An 18315-nucleotide genomic window follows, 5' to 3' on the forward strand; every position below is an offset into this window, starting at 1 on the left:
ACCACATGGTGGGCTTTTATAACCTAGCCATAGAAAGTATGCAAATGAACAATATTTAATGCACAATATGTTAAAACAGGTTTTGTTATTTTTATGAAATCAGGAGCCTTTTCTCTCCATCTGCAGTCTCCTAGGCTGTGCGCACTATGCTTCCTGCAATGGTTTACATACATTAGGATGCTTTAGAAGGAACTGCGCTTTCATTGACATCTGTAGTGAAATGTAAATGAAAAGACCAATTTGTATCTGGATGGTGTATAGAAGTTTCATTAGGGATGTATTGTTTCCACTGATTTGGACCCCAGTTCCCACAAAGCCTATTCTTAATAAAGTTTTCACATCTTTTCGAAGTTGAGAAAAAAAAAAAATAATAAAAAAAAGATCTCCAATCGCATCCAGGAAAAGTGAAAAGAAATCACTTTGTTGATGTCTGCTGCAGCCTCAGAAAACAACTAAAGAAAACTCACTGGAGTGCTCTGTCTGAATGGTGATGTCTTCTCTTGATGTGAATGTTTCTCCACGCTCAGGGCTGAAAGCAAACCAGATAGGGTTTGACAGGGAACACACGGCGCAGGCTCAGCAAACGCAGGGCGTGGGCGATGCCTTCGCACTCGCCTGCTTGGGCCACCCCACTGTGCAGTCTGCATTTCCACATTTCACAACCACTCCAAGGACCTCGGATCAGGATTCGGGATGCTGACCCAAGGTGAAACTTGTGTTGCTCATCCTGTTACATTAGAACCAGAGGAAATATCACTATCACATCAAATCACAGGGGGCTGTGCAAAAAGACCTGTCTTAGCTTTAAAACCATAAGCTTCAAAACTCGCTTGATGCTAGACTGCACGCCAATTTTATATTTTGGGGGACTTACAATTTAATTTTCTTATTAAAAACCAGCTTTTTCTGCTGATGCTTTGTGAAGCTGTGGTTGTCGTGGACAGGTACGGGTGGGTTTGATTATCTCAAATGTCTTTTCCAACCTAGTGATTCTGTGATTCGCTGAAAGAAGATCTACAAGCAGCAAAGGAACCCACCACCGACTGCTTAACAAGAGAAGCAAAAAATCTGGTAATATACAAGAAGCTGTCCCATGTACAAAATAACAAACTCCAGAAAAATATGAGCTTCTGCTTCAGTTAAAACAACATAAGCAAATTTTAACTGGTAGCAAGCATAGGCATTCAGACCCATGTGTGGGACCCATTCTTCTTCCAAGTAACAAGTGATAGGATGAGAGGAAATGGCCTCAAGTTCCACCAGGGGAGGGTTAGATTGGAGATTAGGAAAAATGTCTTTATGGGAAGAGTGGTGAAGCATTGGAACAGTCTGCTCAGAGCAGTGGGGGAGTCTCCATCCTCGGAGGTGCTCAAAACACATGTAGACTTTGGGCCACACAGTGGTGTTGGGCAGATGGTTGGACTTGATGATCTTAGAGGTCTTTCCCAACATTAAGAATTCTATGATTCTGTGATTCAACTGCAGTATGGTCTGACCCCTCCCAGTCACACACTAAACAACTCCTGCCAGGGCAATGCCCACCAGTTGGAGGTTTGGTCTGGCATTTAACCTTCCTTTGATTGTCTCAGTGGGAAAAAAACCACAAATACTACATACGCCTAAAGGCAAAATGTTCAGAGCTGCATTGGAGCAGGATGCAACCTCCCATGTTCTGGTCTTAGAATCATAGAATAACCAGGTTGGAAGAGACCCACCAGATCATCGAGTCCAACCATTCCTATCAAACACTAAACCATTCCCCTTAGCACCTCGTCCACCCGCGCCTCAAACACCTCCAGGGAAGGTGACTCAACCACCTCCCTGGGCAGCCTCTAACAGTGCCCAATGACCCTTTCTGTGAAGATTTTTTCCTAATGTCCAACCTAAATCTCCCCTGACGGAGCTTGAGGCCATTCCCTCTTGTCCTGTCCCCTGTCACTTGGGAGAAGAGGTCAGATCCCTCCTCTCCTTTCATTGTAGAGAGCAATGAGGTCTCCCCTCAGCCTCCTCTTCTCCAGGCTAAACAACCCCAGCTCTCTCAGCCGTTCCTCATAAGGCCTGTTCTCCAGCCCCCTCACCAGCTTCATTGCTCTTCTCTGGACTCGCTCCAGAGCCTCAACATCCTTCTTGTGGTGAGGGGCCCAGAACTGAACACAGTATTCGAGGAGCGGTCTCACCAGTGCCGAGTACAGAGGGAGAATGACCTCCCTGGACCTGCTGGTCACGCCATTTCTGATCCAAGCCAAGATGCCATTGGCCTTCTTGGCCACCTGGGCCACTGCTGGCTCATGTTCAGTCGCTGTCAACCAACACCCCCAGGTCCCTCTCCTCCAGGCAGCTTTCTAGACAGACTTCTCCTAGTCTGTAGCTGCACAGGGTTGTTGTGCCCCAAGTGCAGGACCCGGCATTTGGCCTTGTTAAACCTCATGCCATTGGACTCAGCCCAGTGGTCCAGCCTGTTCAGATCCCTTTGCAGAGCCTCCCTACCCTCCAGCAGATCCACACTTCCACCCAGCTTAGTGTCATCCGCAACTGTACAACAACTTTCTTTTGGAAAGTGCCTGAGTTCAGAATTCACAAGCAACTCTTGGACTGCAGTTCCTGGCATATCATGAAATGCTTAGTGGCTCTAATAAGCATTATTAATTATTGAGCAAGATCATGTTCATATACCACATAATAGATTAGAGCTGTCTTGCTGGCAAAGGAATCGATGCCGGCTCTGCAACGTCCATGTATTAATTGTGTGTTACTGGAGCAGTGCGTTTTTTCCCTGAACTACAATCAAATTTAAACATTTGAGAAATCAAAGCAATACAAGGGAAATCCCTTGCATTCTGACTAACTCACCTACCAATATGAGGTGGATGCCGGGTGACAGACGTGCATGCTGCATTAGGGAGTGCAGCCAGGAACATCTGAATCAGGTGCTCTTGCCAAAATAAATATTTGTAAATATTTGTAACTATGGGGATTCCTGCATATGTTTAATATCACTGCTTCCACTATTGATGAAAACCGCACAAACGTTCAACTGTACCTGTAGTTAGTGCTGCTGCTGCTCCTTTAGCATATATTAATATTAATAAAATGCAATAAGGAGAATGTTAAGCGTTTGCAGGTATTTACCAAGAGTCAGCTAGCCAGGAGGACTCAGCAGTGCAATGGATTTTGCCATCAGATCCTTCAATTGTCTTCAGTCCTTGAGCATGCCAATGTAGAATGGAGACTGACACCTTATCAGTAAGCACACTGTCACCTTCCACTGCACAAAGAAACCTCTTTTGAAGCAAGGCAGAGCTAAAACATTTTCCTTTTGTTGTTACAACAGAAGCACTCCAACACTTCCCAGCAGCCTCAGCCCCGAACCAATGTCTTCCTGGGAAGCACATGGTGCCAACAGCAAAGATCCCAATTACCAGAGAGAACGAGCATCACAGAATCACCAGGTTGGAAAAGACCCACCAGATCATCGAGTCCAACCATTCCTATCAAACACTAAACCATGTCACTCAGCACCTCGTCCACCCGTCCCTTAAACCCCTCCAGGGATGGTGATTCAACCACCTCCCTGGGCAGCCTCTAACAGTGCCCAATGACCCTTTCTGTGAAAAACTTTTTTCTGATGTCAAGCCTGAATCTCCCCTGGCAGAGCTTGAGGCCATTCCCTCTTGTCCTGTCCCCTGTCACTTGGGAGAAAAGGCCAGCACCCTCCTCTCCACAACCTCCTTTCAGGTAGTTGTAGAGAGCAATGAGGTCTCCCCTCAGCCTCCTCTTCTCCAGGCTGAACACCCCCAGCTCTCTCAGCCGTTCCTCATAAGGCCTGTTCTCCAGCCCCTTCACCAGCTTTCTTGCTCTTCTCTGGACTCGCTCCAGAGCCTCAACATCCTTCTTGTGGTGAGGGGCTCAGAACTGAACACAGGATTCGAGGAGCGGTCTCACCAGTACGAAGTACAGAGGGAGAATAACCTCCCTGAACCAACCAACATCCCCAGGTCCCTCTCCTCCAGGCAGTTTCCAGCCAGACTTCACAGAATCACAGAATAACCAGGTTGGAAGAGACCCAGCGGATCATCGAGTCCAACCGTTCCTATCAAACACTAAACCATATCCCTCAGCACCTCGTCCACCCGTGCCTTAAACACCTCCAGGGAAGGTGACTCAACCACCTCCCTGGGCAGCCTCTAACACTGCCCAATGACCCCTTCTGTAAAGAATTTTTTCCTAACGTCTAGCCTAAACCTCCCCTGGCGGAGCTTGAGGCCAGACTTCTCCTAGTCTGTAGCTGCATAGGGTTGTTGTGCCCCAAGTGCAGGACCCGGCATTTGGCCTTGTTAAACCTCATGCCATTGGTCTCAGCCCAGCGGTCCAGCCTGTTCAGATCCCTTTGGAGCCTCCCGACCCTCCAGCAGATCCACGCTTCCACCCAGCTTAGTGTTGTCTGCAAACTTGCTAAGGGTGCACTCGATACCTTCATCCAGGTCATTGATGAAGACATTGAACAGGGCTGGACCCAGCACTGAGCCCTGGGGAACCCCACTTGTCACTGGCCTCCAGCTGGATTTCACACCATTTCCCACCACTCTCTGGGCCCTCCATCCAACCAGTTTTCCACACAGGAGAGTGTTTGCCTGTCCAGGCCAGAGGCTGACAGTTTCCTGAGCAGAATGCTGTGGCAAACTGTGTCAAAGGCTTTACTGAAGTCCAAGAAGATACATCCACAGCCTTTCCCTCGTCCAGTCGGCGGGTCACTATGTCACAGAAAGTGATCCGGTAAGTGAGGATGTATGTCATGCAGAGATGTTGCATTAACACTTGCATATCTACTCCTTGATTTAATGGGTGAGTAGCAAGGATGTGGGTCCTTCCTGACCCTCAGTATCTTGCAGACCCAACCTTATTTTCCTCCTAGAAGCCCAGCACTACTCTCTGCCCACACCCTTCTCCTTCTTTCCTGCCATACAACCATCATGCTAAATGTGCTCCTGCCATTTACTTCACATGCCGCAGTAAAACTGATTTAAAATCTGTAAAGCAGGAGAGGTTTTGAAGCTTAGACTATGGCTCCTAGGTTTTTATAATATAAATATATTTTGAATAGCTTACCGCAATTAGTGGAAGGCAGCGTAAAACCACTCATACCCAGACAGCTCACCCTTACTCATACAGATAATCACACATGCAAGTCTGGGTGAACAAGAGCTGGCACACTTACTGCTGATAAATGTTTCCCGTGATCCAAAGCAGCTTAGTGTCGTGTCTGACTCCTAACCCGAATCTCGCTCTGTGCCCAAGATCATCGACTGAAGCTGTTTCAGCATGGAAGGACACCAGCTCGAGCACTTCAGTGGCTCTTTGCATTTGCAGATGATTCCTACTTCCTCCCTGTGCAAGGCACCCAGGTTGAGAAGAAAGAGATGAAAAGGTAGCCTGATCCTCCACCTACAGGTCCGCATTCCTCTGGGCAAGTACACATGGTTTCCAACTCAGACCAAGGTCACGCTGGCATGGTCCAGCTTGTCATAAGACTGTAGTTCGAGGGCTTCTTCCAGGCAACGTCCAAGACTTTGTACAAATACTTCAGTGGCCACCCCTAAACCAGAGGCTGCCCTTCTGCTGGAGGCGATGGCTTCAAAGAAGTTGCAAGGATATACAAGTTAAACACCAACTTCAAAACTGACAACGCAACAACAGACCAGATGAAAAAAAAAAAACAACCCTGAAGCAGATCTTCTCAGCATGCCCTGAACTTGTACTCTTAAAGGCCAAGTTAAAGCATGAGTAAATGCTTTCAGAAGCTTCATGTAATTGTCCTCTCATCTAGCAGGCAACGAGGCAGGGGAGGTTGGTACAAAGAGTGGTTTTGAGGCAAGTCATCTGCCACCCTCTTTGAAATAGTTCTACAGTTTTGGTGGGCTCAATTAAGTATTTACAAGGATCTGGAGCTCAGATTACAGGCAAATTGAAGGAAATCATAGGTGATGATCAAGAAAGAACTCTCCAAAACATGTACACATCAAATCACCCCCAAAAAATTCACTATCTAAGCGTGGAAGCAAAGCATGGATGCTGATAGATTTCTGGGAGAACTGTACTGTGTTATTTTAGAGTAATCACAACACTGGCCATTCTCTTGGCCAGACTCTCTGCTTCATGTTCTCCTCATCCTGTTTACTGAAGTCTCAGGCTGTGGCTTTAGTTTCAGGATTCACTCTCTTGGCTCCACTGCGGCATGTTTCAGATATCTCCTGGAACACCGGAGGCCAGTCAGAATTAATCAGTTGTACTGGGAGATGAGAGGAAAAACAAAAGTTGTGGTTTTCAGCAGAAGCCAAGACACAAAAATCTGAAAGCACAGCTCAGAAGAACAAGAGTCTATCATCTCTTTTCTTGGACACATCAGCAGCTGAAGGTACATTCTGGGTGCCCACTTCCAGCTATCAAGCAGGCTGACAGCAGGCAGTCCCATGCCAGAAGCTCCAGCAGCCAGACCCTCTTTGCTGTGCAAGGAAATCATCCTTCCCAACTGACAGCTTCCTGGGCAAGAGACTGATCTAGCTTAGACATATCCTACTGAGAACGTCTGGTGTTCCAGTTTACGAGGCTCAAATGTCTCCAGGAAAGGGAATGATGGTTATGTTCCTTGGTTGCCAGCTCTGGGTGAAAAAATCCCACGTTATTAGCTTGGCAGCTTATGTAAGGATATATAATTTTGTATCCCAGCTACCTTCCCATTCTCTTGCCGCTCACCTCTTCTAAAAGGCTGAAAGCTTGTACAGCATCTTCTTCCCTCTAAGCCTTGAATATCTGCAAAGGTGGTGTGCCGGGAATGCATTCACATGTGTCTTTTGCTCCCTAACTGCCCCTGCAGCCTGATTTCCACCTTTTCTCCAGAAGCAGTGTATCCGAGAGCCCCTCCAGAGAGCACTGAGCTCCATTTGTAGTATCCAGCACGTTCCATTCCTTCTTCTATTTTCCACTCCAAAGGTAAAGATAACTCCTTTGCGTACACCTGCACCAGGAGCAGGGAACAAACATCCAACCACGGATGGCGAGAAGGAAACTCTGTAAACCAAAGAACCAGGTAAAACTGTCCTATAAAGGAAGAAGCCCTGGATGTTTGATGCTAAACAAGATTTTATCAGGTCATAAGTGATCAGCTCTCAGTCCCTGGGGAAGCAGTTATGTCCTCTGTGAACTGTTTTGGGGTGCAGGGAGCAGAGGGGCTGGAATGGGAATATTATGCTAAATGCAGTATCCAGTGCAGAGGTGTAGGATAAAGAGATCCTATCATGGGAATAGCTAGAGAGGCTGCTACTGGGCTTTAGTCATTTCAAAGAAGAAAATATGAATAAATAAAAGGAGTATGGCTGTGTCCACTGATCCACCACTCCCAGCCACCAGCGTGAAAGAAGAACAGCCGTATCAGGAAGCTGGTAGGTACGGGAGATCTCATCAAGGTGTTCCTGCCAGCTTCTCAAACAACCAAGGAAAAGCAAGGATGGGGGAAAAGCAGCAAGGTTGGAGTACTCACACCCACAGCACCCCCAGGAGCACAGCTGACAGGGCACCAGCAGTTTTTCCTGTGCAATTTTGGGTTCAGCTCCATTTGATGGCGGGTGAACATGGCTGTGAAGCTGCTGCAAGTGCTGCTCGATGTGGGAGGTGGGGACAGCTCTAGCCCCTGCAGTAGCTGCAGGACGGCTGAGTGCTGACAATGAACGTCCAACATCACCTGATGCTCTTGGGAGCGCAGCAGAAGCATCACATTTAAAGGTAACATGCCAGCAACGTAAATACCAAATATTGATCATTTTTACACACGCCACCACTTGGGAAAGGGAAAAAAACGCATGGAGATACTATGTATAGAGGAGGGAGGTTATTACCAAACTGATTTATGTTTTAAATGCAACTGCATTCTCCTATACACAAGCTGGATTTTGCTAAGAGACCACAGGCAGCAACAGGAATTATATGTTTATGAATGTTAATTTATCAGTGATGGTGTACATTAACAGGTCGATATTCCTCGCACAGCAGCAGGATTCCCTCGGGTATTTCTTTACTCCTACCCTGATGCTCTACGTGTTTTCTTTGATTACTTCCAATCTGTATTATCTATGTCAAAGATAAGATAAAGTTTGAGTCAAAAGATGGAAGTGTGAACTGCAAAATATTCCTTCTTCTGCTGTTTATTTTAAAATTCCAAACTGAAGAGAGACCATAAGGCCTTTAGAAAAAAATAAATCCCTGTGCCCCACACACATTTCACTGGGAGACAAGTAAATGCTGCATAGCTTTAAAATGCTGTAAAGGATGAAAGAACACAAATTTAACCACTACAAACCCTGGTTGGGCTCTACAGAAAAAGTGTGCAAGTGCAACCACAAAAAAGATCCTGTATCTACTCGTCAGCCAGTGAACTCTGCCCTTTCTGCCATTTACATCAGACATTCAGAATACCCCAAAATCTGCCCAAATCAAGTCCAAGTTCGGGAGGTTAAGTAACAAGAAAATGCACTGGATGGAAGTGGCTTCACTAATTTGGCTTCACCAAAGGAACGTACAGTGGTTGATCTCAGGGCGCAACAGGTATTCTGTCTCCCACCATTGGTGAGTCAGAACATCTCCATATCCTGCTGGAAAGCTGTGAACGCCAACACCCTGAGACTGAGGAACCGTACAGGAAGGACAAGGCCAGCTGGACTCCACAGAAACTGCTACAGGGTTTTGCAGGATGAAGGCCACCACTCCCTTGACTGCAGTGAGATTTGTGGCTTCAGTTCTGAGTGATGTTTTTGCCTCTCAAACTTGGAAAAATCTGGAGTTTGCATTCTGCTCCTTCCATACAGCAAACCGTGCCTATCTCCAAAGCCAAAAGGAATCCCTTTTACTAGGTTTAACACAGCTCTGTAAGGACCAGTGCAAACAACGTTCCTGGCTGAGCAATCCAGCTTCAGTCCAGAAAACAACCGTGCTAGGCAGAAGATGCCCTAACCAACCCAGCCTGCTGCATGATGACTTTTTCAACCAAGAGATGGGGCTTGCAGGTGTCCAAGCTGTGGTATGAATTTGTTGATGCTTCCATCCTTCTGTGTGCAGATTTGTCCTCGTCATTCTTAGAAAAGATCTTGACTTTGAGGGGAAGTCAGCCCCACTCTTCAAAGAGAGCAAACGTTCTCATCTTCTTCACAAAGGGAAGAGGAGGAGCAGGTGCTGATCTCTTCTCTCTGGTGATCAATGCTGGGACCCAAGAGAATAGCAGGAAGATGTGCCACAAGAAGGTTAGGTTGGACATTAAAAAGGTTCTTCACCCAGAGGGTGGTGAAGCACTGAAACAGCTCCTCAGGGAAGCAGTCTGACAATATTCCAGAAGCATTTGGATAATACCCACAGACCCATGGTGTGAATGCCAGGGCTGTCCTGTGCTAGGACAGGAGTTAGACTCAATGATCCTTGTGCGTCCCTTCCAACTTGGGACATTCTATGATTCTACAGTCTTGCAAAAGCTTTCCCCAGCATTACTTCCATATAAAATTAAGGTTTGCAGGATCCAGCTCTAAGTCTTGGAAGCCAGCTCTGTGTACCAGAAAAAGGAGGCAAGGTCACCAAAAAAGAAGAGGGAGCTGTCTAGAAATAGCAAGAGAGCACGGTACAATGCATTCAAGTACTAACAAGGCACAAAATGTTCAGTCTGTTTTTTACTGCCGACAGTACCCAGCTGCAGCTTTCTAAGATGAATAATCCTGCCGTGTTGGAATACAGACAGAGGCAGACACCTGGTTTCTCCAAGCTTTTTAAGTTTCTCTTGAAAGCGATGCAGGCTGTGAGGAGCGAGGGCTCTGAAGAAGAAAGACACAACACCGCGCAGAGGGAGGGGAGGATGGAGCAGACACACTCGGCGATGGATGATGGGGCACAGGGGGGGTACAATGGAAGTTTTCCCTTCCAGAGTCCAGTGCCAGGTGCACGAGACAGAGAGAAGGAGGATGCTTTCCAGGAAACAGGGTGCCATCCTCAGCGTTCCCAGCCTGGGGACACCCAGGAGAAAAGATGATGATACCAACTCCATCAGCAGATTTGAAACAAGCACTTTTTTTGTCTGTTAAGTAGGATCGGCACCAAACAGAGGCGCTGTCAGGGCTACGCTGAAAGACAACGTGGTTTGAGCTATCCTGCATGCAAACCTGCCATTCCCAAGGGCAGGTGGCTCCAAACGAAAGCACAGAGCCGTTTTCCACTACAGCATCAACATGACATGTATTAAATGTAGATATCTTTGGAAAAATAAATGACATTTTCTTGACAGCATTGCCAAATCTGTCCAGAAGATTCCCTGAACGGCTTCTACTCTCCAAAACAAAACCAGGGAATGGCCAGAGAGTTTCACCCCGTGTCTCCAGACAAAGGGCTAACCCCGTGGATGTGTTACCTCCTCTCAATCAGGGTTTGAAAACTGTGCTGATGGAAAAAAGTGTTATTTGATACCAGCAAAAACTGACAGAACCATCTCCCCAGGCTGCATCAGAACGCTGCTATATACATAAAACTGATGGCAGAAAACATTCTACATATTTTTATTTACTGGCATAAAGCCACGAAGCAGCACAGCATACTGTTAATCATAGGAAATCGCTGTGTTAATAAAAAGAAACCAATTTCGGAATCACTCCTCAGTGAACATCGTTACAAAGCTCATTTCACTGTTGCTGCTGCTGTGCAAACCCACAACTGCTCTGACTGTCCCGTACACACTGCATGGACAGCCTGGCACTCCCTCTGCTAGCAATGATGGGAAATCCAGGAATAGCACTGCCTGATAGAATGAACACCTCTGAATGCCTCCAGGTAAAGATTTCAGGTCCAGGAGGAGCTGTGCAGCTCAGCTGCTGGCCCGTGCTGCTATCCCATTGCCATCAGAACCTTTCTGCTGTCATGTCGTGTGAAACGGTTGGACTCGATGATCCTGTGGGTCTTTTCCAACCTAGTGATTCTGTGTGATTCTGTGCGTGTGTTAATACTGACACGCGTCAGCATTCTGAACAAGTTTCTAGCTCTCACTATAAAACAGCCACAGAGTGGGGAAGACTCCTGCTCTGAGTTTGGGCAGCGCAGGGATGGAGAGATTAACTGCATTACCCACCACGTCCTTCGCTTCTCTGCTGAGCTCACACCACCCAAGGTGCCTCTCACCCTGCCAAAGTGCAAATCCTGCCCCTCTTCAATCATCTCACTTCGGCCCTTGATCAGAAGGCAAATGGAAAAGCTTTTGGTAACTTCCAGCTGATTTTGGCTGGGAACGAGTGACTCACAAAGGAAAAAATTCACTGCCGATTCCTTCGCAATCAAAGGTCAAACACAGCTCACACTGGGACCTTCCGAAAGGCTTTCCACCATCTCACCCTGGGCACCAGGCTCCTTATTCCATCCTTGGTTTTGTTTAGGAAGGCGGATTTGAAGGTTATAAATACTGTTGCACATCTGGTGAATGAAATCTGAGCGGAAAATCCATCTCGCTGAAGGTAAGCGGCCGCAGGAAAGAGAAGCCATCACCTCTGCCAGTCCACAGCAGCCCCCAGTGCTCACCGGCTCCGTCTTCCTTTCCCGTGCTGCTTTCAGATGTCAAAGCCTCGGCAATCTGCAGAGCTGTGCTGTAGTTGTGAAAGACAGTTTTCTCTATTTCCATATGGTGTGAAGTCTTCATAAGACTCTGCTTATTTTCCCTAAACATGTCAGGGTTTTCCTGTTATTCCCCACACGCAACAATCCCACTCCCGCCATGCGCCGAGCTCTGGCTGTGTCCATGATGCTTCCCTTCCACAAGTATTACTTCACTCATCGCTTGGCTTTTCAAGTTGCATGGTCTTCTGGAATTTTTGAAGCCATTTCTTCCAAAATACAATGCCTATAAAAGCAAGGACTACTCTAGGGGGACAAGGGAAGGGATCACAGATGCAGCCAGAAGTATTGTGACCATCCCACCTTCTCCTCTTGCATTATATTAGAGAGTTAAAACTGTGCTGCGGGTATAAAACTAAACTTTGGAAAATACCAAAACTTCAGATTCCAATAGGAAAAAGTTATCTGTGTGAATAGAAAAACAAGAAAGAGATGCCAGTATGTTTCAAGCCAAATTTAGTTTGCTTAAGAAGACCTTAAGATCCTTCTCATAGTAGTGTTTTGTTTAGGGGGTGGGAGGGAAATGTTTTGCCCCTCTTAATTCACACAGAGTCAGAACAGTTCCTATCTTCACACTGACACCCAAGTCATAAAAGAAAAAAAACAAAAAAACCACAAAAGGCGATTCCTGTTGTTCTAGCTAAGGGTTTAACATTTAAAATGAGTAAGCTCTTTAAAACCTTCACAGTACTGCTTGCTGTAACTCAGCAACGCTGGCTGTACATACATCTGTCCAAAACACAGAAGAGCTGCTTCAAAACGCATCCAAACCATTTTTCACTTTTAGCAGCAGATTCCCAGCCACTGAATCCCCGTCGACAAAACTATTCAACATCTGCAAGTGGAAGGGTGCAACGGTACCTGAACCAGAACGCGTTGCCAACAGAGGGATCCAACGCAAAGTGTGCTCTGCAGATGTAGCTTGTGCCAAAACGCTGCTCTGCTATATCCAAAATATGCTTATAGGAATTGTAAGCAAAAGAGTTTAGCAACAGACATAAGGCAGGGCAAAGCACAGAAATTGCTGCTCCATACTCAAATAAATGCTTTCCATGAGTTGATAAGAATGGTGGACGCTAGGCTGTAATGAAAAAAAAAACCCAATTAATTGATTCTATAGACTGCTAGATATGCAAAACAGAATAAGATGCCGAAATTCTCCTCCTTCCACAGAAATAATTCACAAAGGAATTGCAAGATTAACGAAGGCCCTGATCACCTCCAGGAAAACCAGTGCCAGGCAGAAAGTCAAAGAACTGTCATTTTGTTTGACACCAGGGTAAGTTTAGAAGTTTAATGTCTGGATTTTACAGTTTTGGTTTCCTTCATTACATTTTGTGATTGCACTGATCCTGAAAATTCTAGTGAAACCGCAAGAGCCCCATATTTCTGCAAAGGAAGAAAGATTGTAGAATGCATAATCATGTTGCGATAGCTGCTGAAACTTTGCTTTCTGAATCAAATGGTGCAGCAGTTAAGCACGCGACAAGTTCATTCTAACCACCTGTCATTACATACTATCTTAATCTACAGAAATCTGGGTAGGTTTAGGCTCTCCAAAGTGGGATACCCAAAGTGGGATTTCATCTCCACCTGAAGAAGAAACTTGGGAAACTAACTTTGTAAAAGTGATGAATACATGACACTTTCATTACAATACCATAAAGTCAGGCTGCAAAACACTTTCAGCTCAAGATTCTCACAACTGCATTTCTCTGTCTAAACTATTTCTGCATATTGAATGGTTTGCTTTGGAGACCGGAGCCTAATGAAATTCTTAATCTCATCAGCGATACCATAAGCCACTCATCAAACGACACACTTATTTTCAGCTCCCAAAGCAGATGTCAAGAATCTGCTGTTTCCTTCATGTATTTAGTCTAAGGATTCAGTGTTGGAGTAGATACAGAAGGTGATGGTGCACATCCCCACTCCTGCTCCTCCCCACGCCAGAGGCAGCAGTAGCATCTCACCACAACAAGGATGCTGAGGCTCTGGAGCGAGTCCAGAGAAGAGCAACAAAGCTGGTGAAGGGGCTGGAGAACAGGCCTTATGAGGAACGGCTGAGAGAGCTGGGGGTGTTTAGCCTGGAGAAGAGGAGGCTGAGGGGAGACCTCATTGCTCTCTACAACTACCTGAAAGGAGATTGTGGAGCGGAGGGTGCTGGGCTCTTCTCCCAAGTGACAGGGGACAGGACAAGAGGGAATGGCCTCAAGCTCCGCCAGGGGAGGTTTAGGCTGGATATTAGGAAAAAATTTTTCACGGAAAGGGTCATTGGGCACTGGAACAGGCTGCCCAAGGAGGTGGTTGAGTCACTTTCCCTGGAGGTGTTTAAGGGATGGGTGGACACGGCGCTGAGGGACATGGTTTAGTGTTTGATAGGAATGGTTGGACTCGATGATCCAGTGGGTCTCTTCCAACCTGCTGATTCAATGACCTCCGCTTAGACCTTACGCAAAGCAGGCAAGTTTGCATGCTGTGCTCTCCCTGCCCACATGTAAGAGGATGGGGAGAGAAACGGCAGGAGGGATTTCCTTGGTCCAATGTAAGAGCACACCTGGAGCAGCGGACACCCGCACATGGGATGTGTACTACAACCCTGTGCCTCCATTCTTCCCAAAAGAGCTCTGTGTCTTCATTTCAGACCATTTCTGTACCAAATTTCACAGATCAAACACTAGCGCTTCACTTAGAATAAAAGTTTTTCATTTGCAATTATCATAGAATCATAGAATCATCCCCTCTATTTATTTTTTTTCATGAACCATAAAGGAGCTGAACAGTTTGAAGTTCAAAGTCCAAACATGAGGCTCTAAGTTTTAGTTTTCTGGACAGAATAACAGCTTCCCTGCAACTACAGCCACTGCACTGAATGCAGCTGCCAGTTCCTGAAAGTTGGTGTATTCTAAGAGTCATCTAAACGTGGGCTGACTTCTGGACACAAACGTAAGAAGTACATTTTCCAAAAAAAGCTCCTCATAATGACACATTGGTGTTTGCTTTGGGGTTTATTTTATTTGTGACATACCATGGGGTTTATTTCAATGGCATGTGTTTTATTTTTAAATAAAGCGATTCTGAGCACGATGACACACTTACGACTACAGCAGATCCCCCTGCAGGTCATCCTTTTTCATACAGGATTATATCATTCCTATTTTAAGTTTTTTCTAGCCAAGCTCACACATCAAAGGAAGAACTTCATTACCTAATGGTCTAGATATACTGTGCTAACTGACTTCTCAAAATTAGACCTCGCCTTCCTTCTAACACAGACTTTCACCAGAATCAGTCACGAACGAGAGCAAATACACTCCTATCATCAGTGCTCTGAGCTGGTCCATTACATCTGAATGACCTTTTCTTATTTTTTAATAGGCAAATATCTAAAGGCACATGTCATTACAAAGAAATAATGGAAATATTTGTCACAGAAATTTCCCATCCATTCCTCTTGAATGTACAATGTGAATGAACCGCAGCTGCTGTTACTGTTCCAAGCTATTTGCACATGTGGGCATACACAGACACATACACACACGCAACAACACACATGCACAAACATTTAAACATTATATATACACTCATAACAACTGTATTTACACGCATGCACCTCCCCACACCTTTGTCCTGCAGAGAGCCCGTCAGAGGACCCACTAAGGACACAAGCATTTGCTGTTAATCAGTCTTCAGACTGCAACTGCTCTTACAAACCCAGGCTCGTATCTGTGTTTGAAAAGTCTGTAAATAATACACCGTTAACTTTTAATCCTGTCTTCCCCACTCTGACACGTATTTCGTATTAAAATGAAAGTTATATAAGGTTGAATTGGGGTTGCTTTTTAATATTACATTAACGCTATTTACCACGTGTGGCACTAATCCCCCTTTGAAAAGAGAGCATCTTAGCAATTCTGAAAGCTCACGTTACCATAGCAATAGTCTATCACTGTGAAATATTTATATAATGTCTAACATTTTCACTATGCAACAGCCATCTTCTAAACTGCACTTCCCACTTAGCCCATGCAGCGTGTTTCCCCTCCAGCCCAGTGTGACAGAGCAGCGCAAAGCACCTGCTCGGTGCTTAACCTGCACTGTGCAAGCCTGAAAACCCTTGGGGTTTGCAGACCTACCCGCCCTGGCTGCATCGGTGCTTCCCACTCCTGCAGAGACACCAAGGTCCAAACATTTGCTCCACATCTTGTGCTGACAGCATGCGTCCAGCAAGCAGTTTACATGTCTTTCTACTCCCAAATATGTGACATTAGTAACAGGTAACCTAAAAGCCCTCCTGTTGGGTCAAATTCTACTGGAATTGCCCAGAGCCAGAGCAAGCCAGCCAGCTTTTGGCAGTGGGGCTCAGAACTTCTGAAGACGAGTGGGTCATATTTAACACCTCACCAGCTTATCGTCCTTCCTCCACTCCCTCCACACTATTCCCTTTTTAAATCTTGGTGTCACATCCCTCAACAAAAGATTGTTCTCTAAACAGGGGTTACCAAGGCCATGACAGTATCTCCACCCCTAGAATACACTAGCTGGTGCATCTCCCGGTGAGGGGATGCTTTTGCACGTCACCCATTTCTTACTTTGATGTGCTCATGCAGCTGGGCCTCGTGCTGCCGGGAGAGCTGCTCATGCTGCCGCTGGAACTCGGCGATGAGGATCTGTCTCTGGATCTGCTGCTTCTGCTTCAGCGCCAGGAGCTCCTGCTGCAGCTGCTGTTCCCGCAGCGTCGGCTCTGTCACGGGCATGGAAAACTGGTGGTCCAAGCGCAGATCCATCGGGACTGAAGTTGGTGCAACTTGCAAGGGCAGTGCTGTGGTCACATCAACTACAATATAAAATAATAATGGGAGAGATTAGCGCATTCCTTGTTCACACAGGGATCTAGTTCTTATAGCGTCCAGCAAAGACCTTGAGGATCAGCGGATCGAATCAAGAACAGCACCATTAAACCCACATTATTTATTAAATGGTAAAAGAGCACTACACGAATTCAGAGTTCAAGCAGTTTTCCTCCAAACATCACCTCCTATAAACGTGCACTTTCTAAAAGCAAAGACTTCAAAACATCTTGCATGGCCCTTCTTGGTTTCCATTCCACATCTGGGTATTCAAAACACAGGCCTCTGTTCCACTCTTCTAGCAACGCTTGAGAAGAATAAAGACTTCACAGCAAGGATCAATCTCTGCTTACAATGGAGTGATGGAGGGATCTCTGTGGTCGGGACATGAAGGTCCCATTTTAAAAAAGGATAGTGAAATATCCAAGAAAACCTGTTACACGTTTGGAGGACAGACCCTGCAATGATTCCATAACTCTTCTGACACCCTGGAACGAACATCATCTGCAGAATAGAAGATGCTAACCCTTCAAAAAACTTTTAGCTTTAGTAAAACTGGAAAGTAAAATGTTTTGGGTTTTTTCCGTGGTTGATTGGAAGTTTTATTTTATCTAGTGTTTTCTTCTTTAATATTTAAGATCTGTTTGTGGAAGGCTGGGAAGGAGCAACAGGACTATCTTGGGCTCAATGATCTTGGAAGTCTTTTCCAACCTAGTGATTCTGTGATTCTATGAATAGGATGAGAGGAAATGGCCTCAAGCTGCACCAGGGGAGGTTTAGATTGGAGATTAGGAAAAATTTCTGTACTGAAAGAGTGGTGAAGCATTGGCACAGGCTGCCCAGGGAAGTGGTGGAGTCTCCACCCCTGCAGGTGTTCCAAAAAACATGTAGCTGTGGCACTTTGGGACATGGTTTATAGTAGGCATGATGGTGTTGGGCAGATGGTTGGACTGGATGATCTTAGAGGTCCTTTCCAACCTTGATGATTCTATGACCAGCAGTATTACTGAAGCTGGCTCACATCTACTAAGACACCTGCCCCACAGGAATGGGGCATCTGGGGAGCCTGCAGGATCCTTTGCTCCTGGGGAAAGCTATGAGAGCTCACAGGGCTATGGATACCAACAAACTACACAACCACTGGCACCAGCCAACAGCAGGCCAGCCCTGGCAGGACAGACATCCTTCCAAAGCGAAAGTAAAGGCAGTTTTACCACACAGAAGCTGGATTCTCTCTGTTCACAAATGCCCTTGCTGGTGGAGGAAACAATTTAAAAAAAAACAAATCATGGAAAACCTTTAAGAATTGCAAAAGGTTAGGGAAAAGTTTTACTAAAATGGATGCCAGCTTTTACCACCTGCTCACGGAAAGAGTACATGAAGCGGAAGTTCCATTTTATTCAAAATTTAACTTGCATTTTACTTCAAGTCTGATCATTAAACCCTAAGCCTGGTCTCAGCCACCTCCTCAAGGACACAAGACAGCAGCACAGAAAAAGGTGACCCTGCCCTTCCAAGCACTGTGGCCTCAGCCATCACTCAAAGTCAACTGCAAAGTGTTAGAAACAAAGGAGGGCTCTGCGCTGAATGTGCGCGCAGCCCTGGTCACACAGCTACATCGCCGTCCCCTCTGTGTCACCCCCTGGAGAAAACCACAGTGACATCTGGCAACAAATGACCATGTGTAACTCTGCAAACGCTATCAGGACGTTACGACCATCAATGCCAGAGAAAGAGCCTTAGTAGGGTTCTCCCCAAGTGCCATCCAGTTGTGTTTGTCAGT

The 18315-nt window shown here is 46.0% G+C and overlaps 1 protein-coding gene across 9 annotated transcripts in view; it reads right to left on the reverse strand.

The window, feature by feature from the left end:
* Nucleotides 1-18315, reverse strand: part of HDAC4 (histone deacetylase 4) — a 277760-nt gene that overhangs the window by 112907 nt on the left and 146538 nt on the right. For all 9 annotated transcript variants that reach the window (XM_069860656.1, XM_069860648.1, XM_069860655.1 and 6 more), the window contains one exon: nucleotides 16275-16519. In XM_069860656.1, the coding sequence (XP_069716757.1) occupies nucleotides 16275-16519 (245 nt within the window). The remainder of the gene's footprint in view (nucleotides 1-16274; nucleotides 16520-18315) is intronic.

This window comes from Phaenicophaeus curvirostris, chromosome 7 (genome assembly GCF_032191515.1).
Source record: "Phaenicophaeus curvirostris isolate KB17595 chromosome 7, BPBGC_Pcur_1.0, whole genome shotgun sequence".
In the NCBI taxonomy this organism is placed as follows: domain Eukaryota; kingdom Metazoa; phylum Chordata; class Aves; order Cuculiformes; family Cuculidae; genus Phaenicophaeus; species Phaenicophaeus curvirostris.